Source organism: Macrotis lagotis, chromosome 1 (assembly GCF_037893015.1).
Source record: "Macrotis lagotis isolate mMagLag1 chromosome 1, bilby.v1.9.chrom.fasta, whole genome shotgun sequence".
In the NCBI taxonomy this organism is placed as follows: domain Eukaryota; kingdom Metazoa; phylum Chordata; class Mammalia; order Peramelemorphia; family Peramelidae; genus Macrotis; species Macrotis lagotis.
The window spans coordinates 600176101-600196944 of NC_133658.1; the positions used below are offsets into that span (position 1 = coordinate 600176101).

At 33.8% G+C, this 20844-nt stretch overlaps 1 protein-coding gene across 1 annotated transcript in view; it reads left to right on the top strand.

Annotated features, from left to right (window-relative positions):
- Positions 1–20844, top strand: part of CYP27C1 (cytochrome P450 family 27 subfamily C member 1) — a 46272-nt gene that overhangs the window by 14224 nt on the left and 11204 nt on the right. The window contains exons 2-7 of the mRNA XM_074214938.1: positions 1185–1375; positions 3987–4186; positions 10619–10828; positions 14502–14665; positions 17675–17841; positions 18639–18717. Coding sequence (XP_074071039.1) covers positions 1185–1375; positions 3987–4186; positions 10619–10828; positions 14502–14665; positions 17675–17841; positions 18639–18717 — 1011 coding nt within the window. The remainder of the gene's footprint in view (positions 1–1184; positions 1376–3986; positions 4187–10618; positions 10829–14501; positions 14666–17674; positions 17842–18638; positions 18718–20844) is intronic.

The following is a 20844-nucleotide window of genomic DNA, read 5'->3' on the forward strand; positions in this document are numbered from 1 at the left end:
TAGCAAAATGTGGTATATGTATGTGATGGAACACTATTGTTCTATTAGAAACCAGGAGGGATGGGATTTCAGGGAAACCTGGAGGGATTTGCATGAACTGATGCTGAGTGAGATGAGTAGAACCAGAAAAACACTGTACACCCTAACAGCAACATGGCAGTGATGTTCAACCTTGAAGGACTTGCTCATTCCATCAGTGCAACAATCGGGAGCAATTTTGGGCTGTCTGCAAAGGAAAGTACCATCTGTATCCAGATAAGGAGCTGTGGAGTTTGAACAAAATACAAGGACTATTCCCTTTAATTTAGGGAAAAAACATATCTTATTGTCCGATCTTGTTACCTCTGAGAATTCTGTTCTCTTTAAGGATATGATTTCTCTCTCATCACACCCAATTTGGATCAAGGTACAACATGGAAATAAAGTAAAGCCTGACATAGTGCTATCTGTGGGGTGGGGGTGGGGGGAGGGAAGCAAGATTGGGGGAAAATTGTAAAACTCAAATAATATCTTTAATAAACATAAATTAAAAAAATAAAAGTATAGCTCCTTTTCTATTTATAAACACCTTCACTTTCAGCCTACCTTTAATTTATCCAATTTAAGCTCTAGTTTTATATGCATTGCTTAATAATCTACCCTTAAGAAACTATTTGTTTCAGGAAACTACCCAGACCTTTTCATTAAAATTGGTCATAAATACTTTCAAGAGTTAGGTAACTGCTTTAATACTCTTGTAACAAATTCAATTGATTTTACTTGAAATACACAATAATATGTTTTTCCTAGTGCTTAACCTTACAAGTAAATATCTTCTGTCTTTGCAATTGAAAAAAAGGTTTATTATTGAAAACAGAGATTTATATGAATTTACTGTTTGCAAAGTATTTTGTATTTTCCTCAAAACAGACCTGAAGTAGGTAGTGATAGAAGTATATTCCTCCCAATATCAATAAGGGAATCAAGATTCTCAAAGAGTTTAAGTAGAACCAAGACTTGAATCGTGATTTTCTGAATCCAAATCCAGTGTTATTTTCACTAAATCATTCTGTAAGATAGAAATTTTGATTTGTAATATATCATATTTTGGCAAAATGAGGACATTTTTTGTTAAAGTGTATCTTTGTAGAATATTTTCCTTAATATGTATTTTTATTTTTTCTGATTTCTCCATGGTATTGCAGCAAAAACACACACTGGAATATGGAAAAATCTTCAAGTCTCACTTTGGTCCTCAGTTTGTAGTATCTATTGCAGACAGAGACATGGTGGCTCAGGTTCTCCGGGCTGAGGGAACCACTCCCCAGAGAGCCAACATGGAGTCTTGGCAGGAATATAGGGATTTACGAGGGAGATCTACTGGGCTTATTTCTGCGTAAGTACGTACATGTGTTTAGACTTTATTAGTAACTAATGGATCTCATGCAGAACTTTGTCTAACTACTCAAGTTTACCCTATCCTAAAAAATCCGTCCCTTGAATCTTCCAACCCATTCATTTACCATTTTATCCTTAAAGACTTCACCATATGAGAGCTGATTCTCTTATCAATACATTTCAATCATCCTTTTCCCATTGTGAATTTACTAAAACTACTCTTTCTCACCACTGACCTCCAATTTTCTAACTCCAATGACTTTTCTTTAGCCTTTCTTCAACACTGATACTTCTGGCCTACTATTAGGTAGTCTTTCTCTCTTGCCTTCAAAAATGACACATTCTTCTGGCTCTCCGATCACACTCCTTCATGGATTTCTAATTTTCTTTCCACCCTCTTTGTATATTAAGGAAAACATTCTACAAAGATATCTCCAAGGTGTTCATATGTAACTTCAAATAGTACATTGCAATTTTTAAAATTCATATGTAATCTTTGGTAATTATTATAATAAGAAAGACTCTATCCTTGTTCCTTTTCTCTTGGCAATCTTACTTATTCTTATTGCTTCTTTAGATACATATAATTATCACCTGTAGCTACATCTCCAAGCCCTTCTCTATTCTGAGCTTCAGATCTATTTTCACCTGTCCCAGTTGGAAATTTCCATCTGAGCATCCCATTGGCAATCATTAAACTCTATTCCAAACTGAGATCAATATGATATCTCCTAAAGTTATTTTTCCTATAGATTTCAGGCTCTATTTGTGGTGCAACCAATTTATTTATCTCATTTACATATTAGTAATCTTTAACTTTTTCCCCCTCACCCTCACCATACATACACATACATGCACACACACACACACACACACACACACACATATATCTATATAAAATCAGTTACAAGGGCCTTTTCACTTATCTTGAAATCTCTCAAGCCAGTGTTTTCTTCTTTATTGATAGTGCTACTCTAGTATAGGCCTCTTTACTATCCACCCAGAATATTGAGCAGCCTGCTCCCTATAGGTTTTTCTATCTCTAATTTATTCTTTTATATTTCTCTCACAAAAATCTTTCTTATTCATAGATTTCCTCTACTCAGAAATTTACAGGTGGCTTCCTGTTGCCTACAAAATCACATTCAAACTCCTTTGCCTGGTATTCTAGACTTTCCACTACCTGGCATCATTCTTCCTTTTCAGCCTTAACTCATAACTTTATCTATCTATCTCTCTATCTCTCTATCTCTCTATCTCTCTATCTATCTATCCTTTTCTGTGTCTAAAGAAGATAACAAATGCCACTGACCTCCCCCCAAAAAACATACAATACATTTTCCATGCTTTTAGGAGTTCATATTGCCCCTTATTCCTGAGATGTCATCTTACCCTCTCTTCATCTACTGAATTTCTACCCATCCTTAAAAGTTCAGTTCAGATGCTGCCAACTTAATTTCCCTAAAACTTGAAACAACACTGTTTCATAAAACTGTAATGTGATTTGTTGTGTATCAGGTGTGTTATAACTGTTTTTCCTGTTAGAATGCATAAGCTCCTCAAGGGTAGAGACTGTGGCTTCTCTACCTCAGAACATAGCACAGTGATCTTCAAAAATATCTATTTAAAAATATATTTGCTCTATTGTATTTTATCCTTGTTTTATGGACTATAGCAAAAGGGTATTATTCAAAATAGTCTAAAATTATTTTTTCTTATTTTTGTAATAGCTTAACTAATAAAAGTGAAGCTAAAAATACAAGATTGAGGGATGAATTGTGTGCACTCTTAACTGCAGTTTATAAGTAGCATTAATTCATATGGAAATGCCCTGCTGGACAGATCTTAGTTGCCCAGCTTTCCTCAGAAGGGGGATACTTCTCAAACAACATGTTGCAATTTTAGGTATTCACATATAACCAATAATAACTATCATAATTTTTTAAAACTCTCAAACGATAAAACTGGAAGGGCCTGCTAATGATAATTTGATCTTATTGCAGTGCCGGCCAACCAGACCGCAATTTGGAACTAAACTACATCAGTGTCATTAACAAAGGGCTGCAGTAATTTTTTTAAATGTTCACATCTAATTACTTTTTTTCACTGATGTTAGTTGATTTGTAACACTTTTATATATCATTATATTATATTTTTAGGGCTTTAAAATGATTTAATAGAACTTTTAGTTAGTGACAGTATCAATACAATTCAAAATAGCAACTATTTTTTTCTTTACATTTTTAAAGTCTGGACATAAGACTCTGAATAGGCATAGGCTCAAAGGTAATAAACTGTAATGACTAAATGATATAGATAATTGTCTTTTCTTAATGCTCTCCAGGGTTAAAGATTCCACAGTTTACCATTCTAGCATATTATTACTTTCAAAGTCAAGGAGTTACCTTATATAGATAAGGAGATACCTTATATCCAACCCAACCTTCCGCTTTAAATTTCATCTTTTATTGTTTAGTCTTCCTGTCTGAATGACTTACAAATCATTTCATTGTCACTGAAAAATTCTCACAAGTTTCTTGTAACTCCTCACCTGTACATATATTTACAAAGTGATTGGAAATTAAATTATTGTCATTTTTTTTCTTTAGGGAGGGAGAACAGTGGCTAAAGATGAGAAGCATATTGAGACAAAGAATTTTGAAACCCAAAGATGTGGCTGTATTTTCTGGAGAAGTCAATCAAGTAATTGCTGATTTGATTAAAAGAATCTACATCCTCAAGAGCCAAGAATCAGATGGGGAAACAGTGACTAATATTAATAATCTTTTCTTCAAATATTCAATGGAAGGTGAGGCATTAATATAAGTAATATTAATTAATATAGTTAATTAGTATAAGGTCAGGAAAAGAAAGATGAGTGTACATTTCACAGAGATCCATGTGTTTTGTTTTTATAGGTTTTTTTTGCAAGGCAGTGGGGTTAAGGGACTTGCCCAAGGACACACAGCTAGGTAATTATTAAGTGTCTGAGGCCGGATTTGAACTCAGGTACTCCTGACTCCAGGGCCAGTGCTCTATCCACTGCACCACCTAGCCGCCCCTATGTGCTTTGTTTTTGAAGGGGAAAGCAGAAGGTCTTGCCATAAGATGAGTCAGATGGTGCCAAATACTGTATTTTGAAAATATATGAATGTTTTCTTAAATTCTTCTTTTCTATTATCTGTTCTTCCATGTGTGCTATTTAGAAAATCTGAAAGCTGGAGGCATAAAGGAACTGACAAAACCTTGAAGTGACAACTGTCAGACTAAGAGGGAAAAGAAAAGAAAGAAAAACTATTTTAAAAATAGATGCAAGAATTTTAAAGTTATAGAAAACAATCTAAGGCTATTTTGTTGCTTAATCACATATAAGTCTTTGTGAACTCATCTGAGGTTTTTTTTTTAATGCAGAGATATTGGAGTGATTTGTCATTTCCTTCTCCAGGTCATTTTACCCATGAAGAAATTGAGGCAAACCAGGGTTAAGTGATATGCCCAGGGTCGCACAGCTAGTAAGTGTCTGAGGTCAAATTTGACTCAGGTGTTCCTAACTCTATCCTAACTCTATCCACTGTGTCACCCAGATGTCCCTAAGGCTATTTAGTGTGAGGTTAATTAGAACTACATACCCAGCTAGCCAGTAATTATCTAATGGTACCAAAAGTCTTAAAAGACTCAAAAGACTGAGTTTGAGTCACAACTTAGGTAAGTCACTTCACCTTTTGGGCCTCAGTTTCCTTATCATCAAATAAGGAAGGCAGACTAGAACATCTCTAAAAGTCCCTTAAGATGCATAATAGTGCCCATGATCATAAAGCTTAAATTAGGTTGAGTATTTTACCTAAGGAGGTAAAGAAGTGTGTAATATATTTGGGAAATATTTCAAGAACGGTTAGCATTTTTTTAAAGTTTTTTTTGTTTTGTTTAAAGAAATAGGCTTCAGTTTCATGGAAAACTCACTTATGTCAGTCTAGCTTAAATATAGGAAAAATAAATATTTATTACATTTTATTCAGAAATATTGTTTGTTTAAGCTACTGATACAAATATTGTTTGTTTAAGCTACTGATACAAATTTCAGTGGTATTAGGACAGTTGTGTTTCTTCTAATTTGACTTTGTTGTTTTCTACATTGTTGAATCTGAGCACAATAATATTCTCTGCCAAAGAGTTCTGGTAATAAGCAGAGCTAGTACACATAACTGTTATTTTTGTGTGTGTGGCAAATTTATAGGCATCAAGAAATATTTAGAATGGTTCATTCTATTCTGAAGAACCTGTATCAGCAGCAGAATCATCAAACTATTGCTCTAACAAAGCAGGTGGTATAAGGTTGGAAATGCCTCAGCTTCTCTATTACTGTATATCATCAATTAATCCAATCATAATTATGTAACTCAAAAGGACTTTGGAGATCATCTTAGTTCAAAAGTCAACAAGTCAACATTCTTTTAAAGAACAACTCTTGATAATGGTCTCAAAGTATAACTCTTTGAATACATATAAATATTCCAGAGGGATATTATATCAACTTCATCTACTCTGCACATTTTGAATATTTTATTTAATTTATACAAGTCAGTATGAGAGAAAGACCAAATAATAGTAATTTGTTGCTTTGGTTATAATGCAGTTTATCCTATGAATTGGAGGGAAGACCTTAAGGTTCTCCCCTTTTAACATTAGTGCAATTATATTTGCACCACCTTTATTACATATAGTTACAACAATCCTATAGGCTAAAGTGATGTAAGGAGAATTATATTTATGATTAAATGACAGGGAATTCTTAAACTGGAATAGTATCTGAGGAGGAAATGCTGATGTGGGGCATCCTTTCTGGAATTGTGTGCTTTGGGTAGTTGGAATGGAGACAGGAGCAGATTATTACCAGAGTTCATGATGCTTGTTGGCTGTTGACTCCTGACTCTAGTCTCTTCATTTTACATATAAAGAAACCAAGTACCAGAGAAATCAAACAACTTGTCCAATTTCACACTGTGAAAAAGTCAGAACTTTCTCTGAACTGAGAGTTCATAGTGTTTTATCTCCCTTAAAGTGCTACCTCATTATTCCTTATTCCCAGGACAGATTTTTTTTAGAGTATTGAGTTAGTACAATCATGAAGACAAAAACCTTGCTTACCAATTATGAGCACCTAAGAATTATAGCTAAGTAAATCTTAGTTGGTCGGTGACCAATTAATGTGGACAAGTAGATATTGCTTTAGGCTGGAGTAAACTCAGAAGTTGTGGCAATAGTGAATGTAAGAGCAACCAACTATGGCCTAATGTCTCAAAGAGAGTCGACTGAGGTTCTGACAGGTTAAGGAATTTGACTATGGTCACACAGCTAGTAAATGTCAGTGGTAGGACTTGAATCCAGGACTTCCTGACACTGAATTATCCAGTACTTTAGTCTTTAAGCTATACTACCTTTCATCAAACTGCTATAATCCAATAATCAAGGCTAGCATCACAGTAACAGTCCTTTTTCTATATTGTTTGATTTAATCCTCCTAACAGCCTGTAAGACAGGTACTATTATTGTCTTGACTTTATAGTTGAGGGAATTGAACTAAAAGACTTTTAAGGTTCCTTGTAGACCAATATCTGTGATATCAGTTTTCTTTTGACCTATAGACAAGGATTTTCTTGGAGCACCAGCCCTGGAAAGAGATTTTAGAGATCATTGGGAAAATGACTTGTCCATATTTACAGAAGATAACAGAAATCTTGCTGTTTTGTTTTGTTGTTGTTGTTGTTGTTGTTCCCGAGGTCAGTGCTCTAGCATCCTATCCTTTCTGTGTTCTTCTCTCAACCTGGCATTTTCCCCAGTTTTTGCCCCCTTCACTTCATGGGAGGCACTTTCTGTTCATCTAATGTTCAGTCCCCTGTGGTGATGCTTTTTCTAGTTCATTTCAGTTTATTTCAACTCAAAAAACATTTATGAAGCATGATATATAAGGCACTGTGCGAAGCCCTGGGGATTTAGAAACAAAGACAAAATAATTCCTGCTTTCAAGAGCTTATATTCTTGACCTATTTTTCTTAGGGAGTGTCTTATTTTCCAAGTCTTTCCCATTATGCTTCTCCTACTTAGTGAGTTCTCAACTATATTACTTTAGAAAGTAATTTGTTAAACTAATTCACCCTAAATACTAAAAATAACTGTTAGGACCTTTTACTCCACCCTTTTTAGGATTGTTTTCATTTTAATAGGATTCTTTTTTTTCCCTTGGTTCAGAGAAATCTCTTTCTATTGGTAAAATTTCAAATGGCAGTATGATGGGGAAAATATTTTAAGTCAGGAATTAGGGTTCTTTGTGTAGGTACATTCTTTGTGTAGGGTACATTCCTCAATGTATACATTATATACAGTCACCTGTTTTGTTTGCTTATAAAATCAATCATGCCTAATTGTCGCTTGGAGTTGGTATGTTCACATTAGTCCTAAGGATATTCTTTAAGCATTCTCTAAGGTCAGCACTGATCATTATGCCCCATATTTTAGGAAAGGAGGCATGATGGGTGATACAAAAAAGTAATAAAATCTAAGAAGTTGAAAATATGAACACACCAGTAGATGTTTTTATATTTTTAGATTCTAGGCTAGAAGAAATTACAAAACTGAAAAAGGAAGCATATATAATAATAAGATTTTACATATGTAATTTTGGTAAATCATTTTTCTTTAAATACGGTAAAATGTGGTAATGCCATATGTATATTTCATCTTAGGATCTGATTTAAAGTGATTCATTAAAGTATATGCAAATTTCGATAGTCTGTTCTGATTCTCAGATTTTAGTAGAACTTTCTGATTTAATGATATTGTTAGAATGTTAGAAGAAACCTTAGATCATCTACCAGGATTTCTTTACTTGAGGTCTGTGAACTTAGTTTATAAGAATATTTTACTATTTCAAATATAATTTGTTTTCTTTGTAATCCTATGTATTTTATGAGTTTAGAAACATTATTCTCAAAGGAGTTCCACAGATTTCACCAAACTACCGAGGGTCCTAAGAAAGAGAAAAGGGAAAAAAAAGCAATTAAAAAAAGGTTGAGAATTCCTGATCTAGCAAAGGCCCTTTATTTTTAAAGGTGAAGAAACTGATTCATAACTACTTAAAGACTTATTGGCTTAAGTAACCAATATTTTAAAATGCTTACCACTTAGGAAACCACCCTAAGACTAATGAATATAGCTGTATAATAACCTGTGTATTTATTGCCATTGCATATTTTTTCTCAGCTTCTGTTTCTCTTCTGTTCATCTCTCAATAATTTAGTGAGCCAAAGCCTCTAAAGACATTGGTGTTAAATGTAGAGGATCAGAGATAATCAAAACTCAAATCAAAGCCACTAATCATGTTCTTTTGAGAAAGAATGAGGCAGAAATATTTATATGAAACTATGCTAAGTGCTTTTTACAAATATCATCTTACTTGATATATATAGAAATTTGAAGAGTATTATCAGGAATCCAAGCCTATAAATCAGATTAAATCTGACACATCTAGAGGACTAGCTAGGATCAGGGTGGGTGAAGCTGAATTCCTGCTCAAGCAATATAAGAAATTGCTCACTTGGATATTTCCTGGCCTAAGTCTACTTCACCCTTGTCAGCCCCTCACTTTCTAGCAATACTATAGATTTTCTGCAGTTTAAAAACAGGAGTTTAATCACTGTGTTTAGATAAAGGAATATCTTTAAATTTATTATTATTTATTTAGTTTAAAATTTTTTTAGGGGGCAGCTAGGTGGTGCAGTGGATAGAGTATTGGCCCTGGAGTCAGGAGTACCTGAGTTCAAATCTGGCCTCAGACACTTAATAATTACCTAGCTGTGTGGCTTTGGGCAAGCCACTTAACCCCATTGCCTTTCAAAAAAAAATTAATTTGACTGAAGTTTATTTTTTGTTTATTTGAAAAGTCCTGTAACAAGCAAAACAAAATTTATCATTAATCCAGTTTAAAAACTTTTGATAATACAATTTAAGAAAAAATTGGGCGTATGAAAATAAACCTCACTTAGTGTCAAGTAACTAGGACCTCCTTGGAATCTTGCATGCACCAGACCAGAGGTCTGATACTTTGCTATTAGTTAGGGTGAGTGGGTATTTGGATTTCTTTTAATGAAATTTGGCTTTAACTCCTTATCTGGGAAAAGCATGGATAGAATGTGTGCCAAAGAAGAGTCTACAAGAGGGTGACTGGCTTGGATATTCACTGGTAAACCCATCAGTTGAAAAAGCTTTGCTATGGTAGTAGTGATGAAAATGAAACTGTGTGTGTGGAAAAATTGGGACCTTAATTCATTGTTGGTAGATCTGTGAACTGATCCAACCATTTTTGGAGAGAGATTTGGAGAGATTGGAGAGTGGTTAAACTGCTTTTAATATTCCCTTTGACCCAGCAATACCACCATTTACAAGATGATTGGGGGAAAAAGGAAAAGAACCTATATGGTTCTAAAGTATTTATAGCTATTCTCTTTGTGGTGGTAAAGAACTGAAAATTGTAGGGATGCCAGTCAATTGTGGAATGAATAAACAAATTGTGGTATATATGTTTATGTTGGAATTGGGATATTACTCTAAGAGTTGATGAACTCAATGATTTTAGAAAAGCATGGAGAGACTTCCATGAAATAATGAAGAATTAAATGAGCAGAGCCAAGAGCACACTGAACACAGGAACAGCAGTATTGTTTTAAGAAAACCTTTGAACAACTAGGTCATTCAGAGTATTATAAATACCGAAACTAACCACAAAGATCCTATGAAGGAAAATGCTGCTTGCATTCAGAGAAGAACTAACATAGATATATATATATATATATATATATATATATATATATATATATATATATATACACATACACACACATACACATAGAGAGAATTGTTTCTAATGGTAGTACTCATCTTGAAGTTTGAGTGAGAAAAAAAGAAAGTTACATGATAACTTTGTTGCATATTTGAAAGGAATAGCAAGTTATACCTAATGGATCTGTAATTTCAGGTGCAATCTGTTTTTCTATTCTACTATGTTATAGAAATGCTTGTTTTATTTCTTAAGTTCAGATAAAATTATAAAAAAACTGAAGCTGTGATTTGTCATTTTCTAGTGACAAATCTCCAGAGTTTCTGAAACTTAGTTTTATTACAATTTAAATCTTGGTAATGTTATTATTTCAGAAGAGGGTTTTTAAACTCTTGCCTTTTTCCTATTTAGGAGTGGCTACTATTCTTTATGAATGTCGTTTGGGCTGCCTGGAAAACAATGTCCCCCAGCTGACTGTGGAATACATTGAAGCATTGGAGTTGATGTTTAGTATGTTTAAGACCACCATGTATGCAGGAGCTATTCCCAAATGGCTTCGCCTATTTATCCCTAAACCCTGGAAAGAATTCTGCAGATCCTGGGATGGACTCTTCAAATTTAGTAAGAGAAGAATTGAAGGGTCACTTTTTATAAAATTAGAATTGACCTGAAGTTACATATATTTTCATCCACGACAGTGAGCTATTTATGGCAGAGATGGACTTGATGTACAATATATTTGTAGTAAATGTCATTTGTATTAATAGACTGTTAGCTCAGTTTGGAGAATTATCATGAAACACATGAATAATGTGACTGAATAAAATTCTTATATATACCAGAACTTATACATCCAAATGAATATTCACTTGTTCCAATAATACAACCATTATAATAAATTTTTTTGAAATTTATCTTTTGGAGTTGCCTTTAGAGCCCATGGCATATTCTTTTAAGAATCCTCAATAGTAGCAAATATTCATTCATTATGTGGATGAAAGTTATTTCTCAGAAAAGTGCAGAAAATCATTTGGCTCAAAAGCTATTGAATGGAGCATGTGATCAATCTTGGTAATAACATTTTGAGGGAATAACAAGGTGTGACATCCCTCTTCTTTGTAGAAAAATGGGGAAACAGAGCTATAGAATGTTGCAGAAGCTGTCAGACAGTTAATTTATTAGACTTTTGTGTATTTTTTCTTTGTTATAAAGGTTAAAACAAAGTATTTGAGATGGGGAGGGGGTTAGGGTATATTTTAGAAAATTATTCTGAGTTTAAAAAAGGAAGAGCAAGAAAAAGAATCAGTTTATAAAAATAAAAAATATATAGAAATGGATATGGAAGTAGGGGATTTCAGTATTGATTCTTACATTTTATCCCACAGAAGTTTAACCCATAATACAAGTCAAATACTATACATTTTCTGTGGAAAAAAGAGTAAATCCCAATGAAATGACAGTGTTTATAATAAATACAAAAGTAATAAAATTTAATGAAAATTTTTTAAAGTGCAGAAAAAAATTATACTATTTTTCTTGTTTGATTCACAAACTATCTTGAAGCAATTTGATAAGAAGTTCCAAATAATGCTAAAGAAATGTCAGCCATTTGAATAGTACCTCCTAAGGGAACTCCTTTGAAGAAGAACATTATTTGTATGTATAAATTCTGGTATATTTGCTTTAATTTCTCATTGCTCCCAAGGAGATGCCTCTGAAGAACATTATTTAGATGTATAAATTCTGATATATTTTCTTAAAATTTTCTCCTTATTGTATAGTCATTTGCCTGTCTTGTCTATCAACTGATGGGTTTTTTCCCCTTCCTAGTTTGATTTTCTATTAGGAGGTACACAGTGAAAGAAATTAAGCCAACAGTGTGTGATTTTTTTCTTCAAGTGCATTTTCAGTTCAAATGATGTTAAGGATTTCTTTAAATTATTTTCAAATGGAAGAGATGTTTCAAATATTTTGTTTCACCTTCTGTCCTGTTGAATTTATTCTGAACATATTCAGGATCTATTGTGGCTTTGTTTACAGATGTGATTTGAAGTGAAGACAGAAAAGAAATTTTTGTATCAGTTAATCAATAATCATTTATTAAATTACTGTGTTCTTTGTACTATGTTGACTAGGGATAAAAACACAAAAGTGTACCAGTCCTGACCTGAAAGAGTTTTCATTTTGCTGGGATTTGGAAGAGAGGGAAGGTCAGGAAAGCTATGTGTATGAGCATGCATATAGGTATGTGTATATACATGTATATAATATATATATGATAAATACATTGTGATTGAAGTAGATAAGAAAGGGCACTAGCATCTGAGTAGATGACAAGAGATCTCAAATAGGAGATTTTTGAGCTGAGTCTCAAAGGAAACTCAAGACTCCAAGAGGCAGAGGAGAGCTGAGAATATATTCAGGCTTGGGGAGTCTTCATTGAAAGTATGTAGATGGGGAAATAGACTGTCACTATGAGATCCAGATTGACTGGGCCATGGAGTCAGTGAAGGTGAATAATGTGTAATAAAGTTGTATAAATAGATTGAGGACAAGTTGTGAAGGGCTTTAAGAGCCAGAGTATATGATAGTGGTTAGAGGTAATAGGGAAGCAGTGGAATTTATCAAAAAGGAATGTAAAATGAGCATATCTTCATATAGAGAAAATCACTTTGTCAACCTTTGTGGAAGTTGGATTGGAATGGGATGAAGCTTGAGGCAAATTAGAAGCCTGTCTTGATCATCTAGGAAAAGGATAATGAAAGCCTGAAGTAGAGCGGTGATATATGACTATATAAGGGGACAGAGAGGGACAAAAGTGAAACTGTAAGTTTTGCCAAGAGATTCATAAATGGGGTTAGTAAAGGTCAGGAAAGTCAGATGATATCAAGGTTATGAAACTGGAATTCTGGAAGGATGTTGGTACTCTTGAAGTATCAGAGAAGTTAGGAAGAGGGCAAGGTTCTGAAGTAAAGATTTTCCCACATGTTGAGCTTGAAATGCCTGTAAGATATCTATTTCAACATGTCTAATAGATAGTTAAGGGAATAGACTTAGAAGAGACTAGGACTGGAATGAAGACTGAATTCAGGAAAGGAAGGCTTTTGTTGATATCAGAATTTTTCATAGTAGAAAATATGAGTGATGGGTTTTTTGAGAAGGTTTTGGCCTATTTCAAACCAGGGCCATGGGATAGATTCTGAGAAGTGATGACTTCATGTGGAGTAGGCTGTGTTGTGGAGAGGGATAATGTGGCAGCAGAAGGAGAAGAGGAGGTATATTTCCTCGTCCTGGTTTTAAAAGACTTTATAAGGGAATGTAATGGAATGCATTAGTGACTTTCTCAAACTCTGTCACACCCTCAGCTTTCCACTCCACTGTGTTCTGGAATGATTGTTCCTGATTCAGTCAAGTGTAATCACTATAACTATAGAATATATTTCAAAAAGATAGTGCTGGTTCTGTACATAGTGCTTATTGCACTCTATGAAGGCTGATTGCTTCATCTTGGGTACACTTTTTTTTTTACTGGAGATTTTATTTCATCAGCATAGGAGCTTCCACCACATTTCTCTGCCAACATAATCCAGCACTTGCCATATAACTTGTAGTTCAGAGAATTGGCCCAAGTAATCAGAGGAAAAATGATTCTCAAGGAAACACCAGCCAATCAATGTCTGAGCAGGACTTGAACCTGGTTCTTCCTAACTCCCAAGACTAATGTATTCGACTCTAGCAAAGGTGCTTAATTTTTTGTGTCATGGACCCCCTTGGCAATATGATGAGGCCTGGGTCCCTGCTCAAAATAGTATTTTTAAGTGCAGAAAATAACATATATAGGCTTACAAAGGAATCCAGTTATCTTGAAATAATAGTAAAAAAAAAGTTCACAAATCACAGGTTTAGAACCACTGCATTACATCAAGTTACCTTTCCACTTATATATCCTGCATAGTAAATATTCCTGATAAGCAAAAGTGGGTTTTTCATATGTTCTGTATAATGTGAAACCTTTGCTTTTTAGTTGTATTTGTGAAACTACTTTATTCTGAATGTAGTTCATGCCTAGTTAGACAAATAATTAAAATATAAGTGGAATGCCTATATCCACATGTTCATCTTTTGTGTGTAAAAGTGTGAATGTAAGTTCTGTTCTAATATTGTGTTATTCTCAGACTGATAACCTCTGAATTGAGTTGTTTTTTGAATTGTCAGTACTAAGGTAGGATAAATTCTAAACTATAGAGTGTATTCAGCTGAGCATTTTTTAAAAAAGAAGTTTATCTTTGAACAGGCCAAATTCATGTTGACAATAAGTTGAAAGACATTCAGTCCCAGCTGGATAAAGGGGAAAGCATAAAAGGAGGACTACTTACACATCTCTTAATTAACAAAGAGCTTACATTAGAAGAGATATATGCCAACATGACTGAAATGCTCCTGGCTGGGGTTGACACAGTAAGTTTTTTAGTTTTATCTTATTTTCTTAAAAGACAAAGATTTTAATTTGATAAGCATTTGTAGCCTTATAGAACCTAAATTTTAAAATTTTAAATTAAGTATTCTATTTATTAAACATTAAGGACATTTCCTAGTTTAATGTTGACTAAATTTCTGCTTTCATTCAACCAGCTTTTTGAACTGATTGGATTTCTATTTTTTTTTTTATCTTATTTATTTATTAGGTTTTTGCAAGGCAAATGGGGTTAAGTAGCTTGTCCAAGGCCACACAGCTAGGTAATTATTAAGTGTCCAAGTGATTGGATTTCTAAAAGAAAATGACTTTTCTTACAAATTATAAAGTGAGGGACAACTAGGTGGCACAGTGGATATTAGAGCATTAGCCCTGGATTCGGGGGACCTGAGTTCAAATTTGACCTCAGTCACTTAATACTGAGCTGTGTGACCTTGGGCAAGTCACTTAACCCCATTGCTTGCAAAAAACAAAAAAAAAATTATAAAGTGAAGGTACACAGAGGGATAGTTAAAGATTTTGTTAAGGTCCCTTTTTATTGATTTTTAAACGTTTTGCTTATGTTGTATAATGCCAGGAATGTGGAGAAGATAAGGGTGCTGAGACCTTAAAAGGGCATATAAAAGGGCTTATAAAAAAGATATATTGTATAATCATATGTTTTTCCTCCCCTTTGGGGAAGACTAAGGAATGGACTCTGGCATCGATGAGCAGCTTGAAGTTATTTCAATATTAGGAAAATGAGGTGTGTCAATTGCAAAACAGGTCTTTTTGAAATAATACTAATTAAGAAATTTAGAAGCAGAAAATAGGGAAAGAATAGTTTGGCTAATTGTTTTTCATGAATCTTATAGGAAAGATGTGTTTTGTTTATATAATGAAATAATCCCTTTTATTGTTGTATCTTGGTTTTATAAATGAAAGTGTATGACATTTTAAATGACTAACTTATGTTTGTTTTTGTTTCTTAAAATCTATAAAGTAAAAATAAAACCTGCCAAACTTGATGTAGGGTATAGAGAGAGCAGGAAACTCTTGGATTGGGAATTAGTTGGGGAAAATATCTAGCAAAAACCTATAGAGGTTCTAAGATGCATTATGATATGGATCAGGGGTCCTAAATGGAGAGAAACAGATAAAAATGGAAAACAATGCTTCTGCTATTATAAATCAAAGATCATTTTATTAAAGTCTGTTGTATTGTACTGAAAGTAAAACAAGGGAACTAAAATCAATACACCCAGACAAAAAAATTAAACAAGAATTAATGTGTTAAGGATGTATTCTCTATAAGTCAACTATGCTAGGCAACAGGAAAGCAAAAATAAAAATGAAGACTGTCTTTTGCCTTTGCCCTGAAGAGTTCACATTCTATGAGAGCATTGCTAAAAGAAGAGGATTTCAATTTAATTGCATATTTGATTTTAGAGACTATATGCTATCATTTGTTTATAGATTTGTTTCAGGTAATATTCATCCTACAGAATATCTTAAACAGCTATTTTTCCTAGCATGGTAAAAGATCTTTTATCATTAATAGTGTCTTAAGAACTTACAACTGACTCAGATGTATGTTCTTCCTGACACCTAGTGGCAGCTACAAATATTATAGGGAGAAAAATGGAGAAGAGGGGGAAAATCTCATTTACCAAGCTAGGACTTTAAAATGGAGTTATCAGTTGACAAACTGTATTTGCCTTCCTATTCACTTTCATATTGCCATTCCTGTATAGAAATTTCTTATTTTCTTTTCATGTACTTTTATTTAGCTTTTTTAAAATTTTGTGTTTATGAGTGTTTATTTTATCAAAATTTACACTCCTTCTGCTACTGCAGGTGACAGGCTCTCTGTGACATCCTTTGAGACTACAAATTCCTTCCTCTATCTGTTAATGAGGCTCTCAGAATTTAGCTATGCTAGGACTGAGCCCTTATGTATAAAAGGCCTCTAAAAACCATGAAATACTCAAAATCATGTTTCAGGGAAACAATATGATTTGGGCTATATAACTCAAATGTTAGGTGTTAGAAAAAGTATTTTTATCATGGGACATCATCCCTCATGAGAAAATGACACAGAGTCATAGATGTGATGAAAATCAGTATTAGTATAAACTTGGAAAGCTAAAAGGAATTAAATGCAAGGAAATAATGCAATGCATTTGAGAATCATGCCACTATTATTCCTTGCAATGAATGACATAGCTGGGAAAAAAAGAAAATGATATTCCCATATGTAGTAGACAATAAATGTTTGTTATTTTATTTGATTAATGTATTGGAACAAACTATTGTTTTGATAATACTTTGAAACCCATCTCCAGAGGTCCAATGTGGTTGTAATCAAAATCAGAGATCCATCCAAGTCTAAACTAGGGTAGGTTGATGATCATTTTGGATAGGCATGTCTCCTTTGGATTGACCATTCTGAGTCTAGGGAGGTCTACAGGAAACCATATTTTGTCTTGAGATGACTCAGATTCAGGGAAAGTTGAAAATCCTTCAGAAAACAGATAGATTAAACTAAGCTCTTTTTCCTTAAAAATACAAGTTACTCCATGCAGTGGCAGACCAATGCCAAGCTGGCCTTCTGGAGTAGTTCCACCCTGAATCTAGGCTCCAGTCTAAGTCCTCACCAATCAAACATTCTATATTTACTGAGATAAAAAAAAAAGAAACTTAAGAAATAAAATCACTTGTTGTTCTTCATTAAAAATAGCATTTGTAATAGGTAGTTTATTTTGTCTTTAATTTTCTGTGATAGATGTAAAAAGAGATATTTGTTTTGGCAAAGTAAGAGAGTATTATGAGGAAACAGAATTTGATATAGTATAACTCCATTTAACATAGTTCAATTGCTTTAAATCTACTTGTGTAGAATAGGAATGCCTTATCTAGAAACTTCCTGGGTTTTGATGCATTTAATTTTTAGTTTTTTTAACCCACTTTAATTTTGCATACATATATGTTTTTTGTTGTTTATTTTTTATTAGACTTCTTTCACTTTGTCCTGGGCAGCATACCTATTGGCAAAGCATCCTGAAGTTCAGCAAAAAGTGTATCATGAGATCATTACAAACTTGGGAAAGAAACATGTTCCAACTGCAGAGGATATCCCCAAAGTACCACTGATCAGAGCTCTGCTCAAGGAAACCCTAAGGTAGAATGCTTTCAGAAGTCATGTCAGGAAATAGTCCTTTAAATTCTCAATTCCTTTTCCAAGGTGATCATAATGAACAACTTAGTGGATAAAGTGCTGATCCTGAAGTCAGAAGGACCTGAGTTCAATTATGGCCTAAGACACTTACTAGCTGTGTGACCTTGGGCAAGTCACTTAACCCTGATTTCCTCACATCCAGGACCAAATCCAGCTGTCCTAATTCCTCTCCGATTATTGAACTCAGATGACTCTGGAGGAGAAAGTGAGGCTGGTGATTTAACACACTCCCCCTCACTCAAATCTAATTCATGTGCTTGTCATGGCATCACCTCCCCTGATGTCATTGTCTTCTACAAGAATGAAGGACAAACATCATAATAGTGAACAACTTAGAAAGCCAGTTCAATTAAATTTTTCAACTACTTTTAATTTTTTACCTTTTATCTATATACAATAAGGTCATCATTAATTTTTAAGCTTCTGGATTATTCACTAGGGAAAAAATTGATGGCAAGAAGTGCACTGCTTAATAATATACAAAGGACAATTATTTCATACCTGACTTGTTGCCTTAATTTGTAATTTCTGAACTAGCTGAAGTACCTATCTATAATATAATATGCCACTTAATTTCTACAAAGGACATGAGTCTTCAATCTATTAACATGCATTAATCAAATTTTTTTATTCCAGGTATTGGGGGGGGGTTATACATTTGAGAGAATTGTGGTCTAAACTACATAGTTTTCTTTATATTCCCAATAATTATAACTATTTCATATTTTATATTTCTCTAGGTTATTTCCAGTTTTACCAGGAAATGGTAGAGTAACCCAAGAAGATTTGATTATTGGAGGGTATCTAATTCCAAAAGGAGTGAGTTTGGCATGCATTTAGGGGAGGTGGTTCAGATTGTAATCTTTTTTCTATATTTACCTAGCTAAAACTTTATAGCATCTTCCTTTTTATAGATATTTTGGTGCAAAAAAGGGAACTGAATAAGTTATGAGTTAAAATATAATGATAGTGGTTTATCAAAAAAGAACACTGTCTATGCTGAAGCCAAGAGAATAATTTTTCCCACTGGTTTACTGTCAGAAGTTCCAATATTTCTTAGAACATTGCCTTTAAAAAAAAAGCAAAAAGCAAAAGTAGTTGAAGAGTAAGAATACTGCTTGACACATTCTCCACTCCTTTTTTAACTTTCCTCTTCAACCTAGTGCTGGGTTTTGGGTAGTTTCAGTTTTAAATCTTTTTAAGACAATGGTGAATATTTAGTATTTATTGTGCTCAAGATATTGGGAAGAATGAGGAGTTTGGGATATTAAAAAAAAAAGCTCAGGGATGGTTTCATTCCTAATTAAAGAATTCATGAGCTTTGAAAGATAAGACATAAACATATGAAAACTTTTTTAAAAACATGATAGCTAGGGGCAGCTAGATAGCACAGTAGATAGAGCACCAGCCCGGGAATCAGGAGAACCTGAGTTCAAATCCAGCCTCAGACACTCAGTACTTACTTAACTGTGTGACCTTGGGCAAGTCACTTAACCCCATTGCCCCCCCCCCCCTTTTTTTTTAGGTTTTTGCAAGGCAAATGGGGTTAAGTGGCTTGCCCAAGGCCACAAAGCTAGGTAATTATTAAGTGTTTGAGACTGGATTTGAACCCAGGTACTCCTGACTCCAGGGCTGGTGCTTTATCCACTATACCACCTAGCCACCCCTCCCCATTGCCTTTTAAAACAAAACAAAACAATGATAGCTAGAACCCAGAAATCCATCTATCCAGAAGGACATTAAGTCCCAGAAAAGTGAAGTGAATTTCCTAGGGTCCCTGTAGGGAGTCAGTAACTGAGTTATGATTTGAACCTATGACCTTGAACTCCAAATCCTATCCTGTTTCTTGCTGCTTTGATTAAAGGAGAGGTTACTTCGGGTTCATTATTCAAGAAAAATTTATAATAGGTAAAAAAATGCCTATTGAAGCGAATTATAGTCTACTTGAATACTTTCAGAGTCAAGTAATTCACTACATTTTGAAGAATGACATATTTAGGATTTTTTCTTTTTTAATTTATTTATTTTTTCAATTAATTGTAAAGAAAAATTTCAATATTCATTTTTGTAAAATTTTCTCCCACCTTTTTCTCCACCCCATCCTAGGATATAGTAAGTAATCTGATAAAGGTTATATATGTACAATTGTGTTATAATTATTTCCATATTGGTCACATTGTGAAAGAAGAATCAGAAGAAAAAAGGGAAAAACTATGAGAAGGAAAAAAATCAAAACATAAATTTAAAAAAGGTGAAAATAATATGCTTTGATCTGCATTCAGATTCCATAGTTCTTTCTCTGGTTGTGGGTGGCATTTTCCATTGCAGGTCTTTTAGAGTTGTCTTTGATCATTGTATTGCTGAGAAGAGCTATGTCTATCAATAAAAGATCATTTAAAGTTTACAATGCTCTCCTGGTTCTGCTGACTTCATTGGTCTCAGTTCATGTAAGTTTTTCCAGGTTTTTTGAAATCTGCCTGCTCATCATTTCTTATAGAGCAATAATGTTCCATTACATTCAAATACCAAAATTTGTTCATCCATTCCCCAATTGTTGAGCACCCCCTCAATTTCCGGGGGGGGGGGGGTTGTGGTGAAAAAAAAGAGCAACTATGAAAATTAATGTACCTGTTGGGTTTTTTCCCTTTTTTTGAGATCGCTTTGGGATATAGATGTAGTAGTAGGTTGTTGAATCAAAGGGTATGCACAGTTTTATTGGACATAGTTCCAAATTGCTCTCCAGGTTGATTGAATCAGTTCATAACTCGCCCAACAATTCATTAGTGTCTCAGTTTTTCCCACATCCCCTCCAACAATGATCAATTTCTTGATAGGAATGAGGTGGTACCTCAGATTTGTTTTAATTTGCACTTCTCTAATCAATAGTGATTTAAAGCATTTTTTCATATGACTAATTTCTTCATCTGAGAACTGCCTGTTCATATC